Source organism: Buceros rhinoceros, unplaced genomic scaffold, assembly GCF_000710305.1.
Source record: "Buceros rhinoceros silvestris isolate BGI_N320 unplaced genomic scaffold, ASM71030v1 scaffold18271, whole genome shotgun sequence".
In the NCBI taxonomy this organism is placed as follows: Eukaryota; Metazoa; Chordata; class Aves; order Bucerotiformes; family Bucerotidae; genus Buceros; species Buceros rhinoceros.
In genome coordinates this window covers 1-4,291 of record NW_010392716.1, presented here as the reverse complement: position 1 = coordinate 4,291, position 4,291 = coordinate 1, and the positions used below count along the sequence as shown (strand labels likewise).

Genomic DNA, 4,291 nt, shown 5'->3' with positions numbered 1-4,291 from the left:
GCAATACTTGCCAGGTCAGTACTAGGGAATACACATGAAGAGGAGTTGAAAGAAATCTGACCTTATCATAGATAACATCTCCGGGTAAGGAAAACCTATATAAACACACTGAGAAATTAGTTTTTATTTAGTAGTTGTTCAAATATTTAGTCTTCTCAAAAATGAAAGATGCCATCTGCTAATGTAAAAAAAAAATGAAATCTGTAATGCCATGTTTTATTCCTTTCCTCTCTTGATCCTCACCTTAATGAAGGAGGGTAGACTACCAGCGAGCAGTTACAGTTTCCTATTTTGTATCAAGCCGACTGAAGCAGTAGATTCTTTCTGCAAGAACATTCTCCAGGACTGAGTCTGCAATCGCTGGCTCAGATCTAAGGGAAAAATAAAATTACAGCGAATTCTACAACGATTTCACTGATTAACCATGAGTTCTGGAATCAGGCTTTTTTTAATGACCTGTAAAGGACAGAGATAAGAAACGGTATGTTATAAGCAGACTATGTGAAAAAAGAAAAACTCTCCATCTGTATCGTAGAGTCGGAAGTTACCAGGGCTCTGGCTTACCCGTAAGGAGAGGTGGGGTAAGGTATCATAAAGAGATGGACTTGCTCCCAGCAAACATCTGTTCCCTTTGGAGCCAACAGCTCATCTGGGAATGTGCACATCATAATACTATTATTATTTTTTCTGTCTCTTGTAGGAGGGAATTAATCACTGAAAAATAGTTCTGATGGTTATCGTGTCCAAAAGTCCCCATATATTTGCTTTTGTGCCATGAAGATTTTACATGAATTTCAAGTCTTGCGGTCCCCATGGAGCATCCAGACATTCCACAGATTATTTCACCAGTACCACAAGACTCTTGCACCTTTGAATTTCTCCGATTATGAAGCTATCAGTCGTAATGAACAGGAAGTACCCGAGTACTTCAATTTTGCAAGTGATGTGCTGGACAAGTGGTCTCGAATAGAAAAGGTAGCATTTCTGACCCTGTAGATTCGGTGTTTTTAGTGAAACTGTGTCTTTATCCGCAGAGTCAAGTCTAAAACTATCACTGGCTGCAGTGGAACCAGAATTTCCTTCCCTATTTCTATTTAAACATAATCTTACATTGCAGAGAAAGGAGAGGCAATTTGCTTTAGCATTGGAGAGGACACCGCGCTTTGTCTCTGTGACCCTGGTTCAGTCGGTTGTGCAGTGCTGGGTTGGTAAAAGTCTCTAAGTAAATTATAAGCACTGCAAATCAGGTAGATATACACACCAACTTACACAAGCCTTGGAAAAGGGCTCTTTTAAGCAAAACTTGCTTAATATCACTGGCCTAGAACATGTAACACTCTCAGATTCCACTGCTTGGAGCATCCCAGAAAAACTCTGCAAGGAATAACCAGCATGCTATTTACCCTTGTGTTGCGGATAGGAACGAAAGGGACCATCAAATCCGGCTCTGTGGTGGATAAATGGAAAAGGAGATGAAGTTAAATGGAGCTTTGAAGAGCTGGGATTCCTGTCCCAAAAAGTGGCCAACATGCTCTCTGGGCCATGCAGTCTGCAAAGAGGAGACCGAGTTTTAGTGATTCTACCCCGAATCCCGGAGTGGTGGCTGCTGAACGTGGCTTGTATGCGAACAGGTGAATTATGTCATTCCGAACAGTCTGTAGATTGTTTGGTACCTTCTATGCCCAAAGTTGTTTAACAGTTCATTTAACAGCTGTGATTCTTATTTGACTTTGTAGCTTGAACATTTGACAATCAAAGGGGCTGACAGGGGTAGTCCCTTACGACTGATGGAATTCCCTTCATCATTTTTCTTTCACTTTCTGTGGCTTTTGTTGATTGTGTTAAATCAATTTCATAATAAATTTGCAATTTTACTGCACTTCCAGGTGTTACCATCATCCCAGGGTCAACGCAACTGACAGCACAAGACATTTGCTATAGATTGCTGGCTTCCAAGGCTAAGTGCATTGTTACAACTGATGCACTTGCTCCTGTGGTGGACTCGGTGGCATCCAAGTGCCAGTTTCTGAAAACAAAGCTAATCATATCTGAAAGCAGCAGAGCAGAGTGGCTGAACTTCAATGATTTGCTCAAGTAAGTGCCTTCTACCTTAACTCCATCATAGTTATCTCTAGTGGAAAATTTCTCATGTTGAAACATACTTGTGCACTTGCATCTCATTAATAAACTAGATACTTTTGAGGAGGTGGGAGAGAAGCAAATTTAGTCCCTTTTCTGTGAAGAAAGTGACTGGCAATAGCTAAATTGCTAAATTGAAAAATAAGTATAGTCTTATGATGTCTAGGTTTGTTATATAGTTATGACATAATATAGAAAAATAGACAGGGAGGCCTCTTTTATTAGTAGCCATGGGCTATTTACCCTCTAAAGCGTGAAGGAAAATATCCTATACAAATTACTGCAATCCATATTCCTAAAACTTGGTGATAATAAGGCTAACGTGAATAGCTTTTCACTATGAAAGGCTAAAAAAGGGCACTGCAAAACGAACATAACGTGATAAGGAATCGAGATGCCTCACTGACAAGCAGCTACTGAAATGGCACCAAACAGACAGCTCTTGACGGCAGTGCATGGGACTGTGGAAGGGGTGGAGAGGCAGAGCGGGGAAGGGAAGCACAAACCCTGCTGCAGTCTGCCCAAGGCCCTAGGTGTGATTTTACCAGCTGATATTTTGCTAAAAGCATCCATGTAGCTAAAACCATTCTTTCAAGGTAGGATCCAAGCTCCTTGGTCACTTTAAGAGCTTTATAAGATATACCATATGTTCTCACAGCCGCAGGTGTCTGAATTAGCGTGACCTGGACAGCTTACTGTGCTGTACACTCTTGCTGGATTTCCATTTTGGAACAATTGCCTACTTGAGCGTCACTACACTGGAAGACAGAGGAAGCAGTAACAATGCATTCTCAAACCTCCTAGATCTACTGAAACATTGTCAGGCTGATTTGATGAATCCTTTTTCATGCTGGGCTACTACTCCATGGTTCAGTTCCGTGGGAGATGGTAAAACTGATTTGATAAAAACTAAGTATTGTCTGGAGCTGTGTCAGTCCTGCAGAGGCCGTCTCTGGCGGTTCGGGCAGGTAGGCTGTCTCGTTTCCCCAGATAGCTGCCTGGAAAAATGTTGGTTATCTGGCTCCAGGGTTGCTCAGCTGCCAGGCTCCCAGTCCTCCCAGAGTGCTGGGTCGCTGTCCTGACTGGCTTGCTGCCTTGCCAGATCACTGGCAGCCTGCCTGCCTAGTGGGCTAACTGCCCAGACTTCCCAGCTCCCCGTGTCCTCGGCTGCCTTCGCCGAGCGCGCAGCCAGCCAGGAGGCTGCGGGGCTCCCGAGTGAGGGCTTCTGGGCAGCCTGCCAGCCAGCGCAGGGGTCTCTGGCCTGGAGAGACAGACCTCCCGCGCCCAGCCTTGCAGGCGTAGGCAATATTTGCATGCCAAGCAAAACCATCATCAGGCCTGGCAGAGACAGAGAAACAGTTTTTCTTTCTCATCCTAGTAAGCAATGAGAAATATTTCCCTGAATTGTGGCAGATGACCAAGAGTTTGAGTCTCCCCAAACAAGGCAAAGGTGATTAACCAGTGGGACCGCCTACCAAAAGAAATGGTGGGTCCTCCGCCAGCTGATCGCGTTAAGGCTGGAAGATAACTCTTTCTGAAGGACACAACACGATGGCCCTTTTGGTGGTGGTTGAGGGAGGCAAATAATAGAGAGCGAGTCAGTGCTTGTACTCTGGAGAGTAGTGTGGAATAGTTAGAGGAAGTAGCGTGAGGAATAGTTAGAGGAAGATCAGCAACACTTTAACACAGAAGCAGCAGTGCAAGAGTGAGGGGATCTCAGTAGTTTCTTAGCCCTCACATTTCTCTATACAAATAGTCCTGCCTGTATTTGGCAAAAAGGATCCAAGCTAAGTGTGTTGAATAACACCAGCCACAATTTCATATAACCTCTTGTTTTTTTAAGGGCTGTCCCTATTGTCCATAACTGCGTGAAGACAAAAAGCCAGGATCCAATGATGATCTATTTTACCAGTGGCACCACAGGCACTCCCAAAATGGTTGAACATTCCTATGGAAGCTTTGGTCTGGGTTTTTTCCTCTGTGGAAGGTAAGGTATTCAGCTAACCATGCCTTTACAACTCTGCCAGGCGGAGAAAACAGGTGGTTGTGTGTGTGATAAAATTATGATAGAGTAACAATACTGTATGTGTCATTTCTTTTGGTCTCCTCAGCTGAATTTTACACGGGAAGCAAGGAGAGATAGATATATATA

General features: G+C 43.7%; 1 protein-coding gene across 1 annotated transcript; it reads left to right on the top strand.

Moving 5' to 3' along the window:
- Positions 1-774: 774 nt before the first annotated feature.
- LOC104500876 (acyl-coenzyme A synthetase ACSM4, mitochondrial-like) lies at positions 775-4,126 on the top strand (the record flags this gene model as incomplete). The annotated part of the gene is made up of 4 exons (XM_010144598.1): positions 775-975; positions 1,421-1,631; positions 1,887-2,094; positions 3,983-4,126. Coding segments are annotated over exons 1-4 (764 nt in total), but the record flags the coding sequence as incomplete, so codon positions are not given.
- Positions 4,127-4,291: the final 165 nt, after the last annotated feature.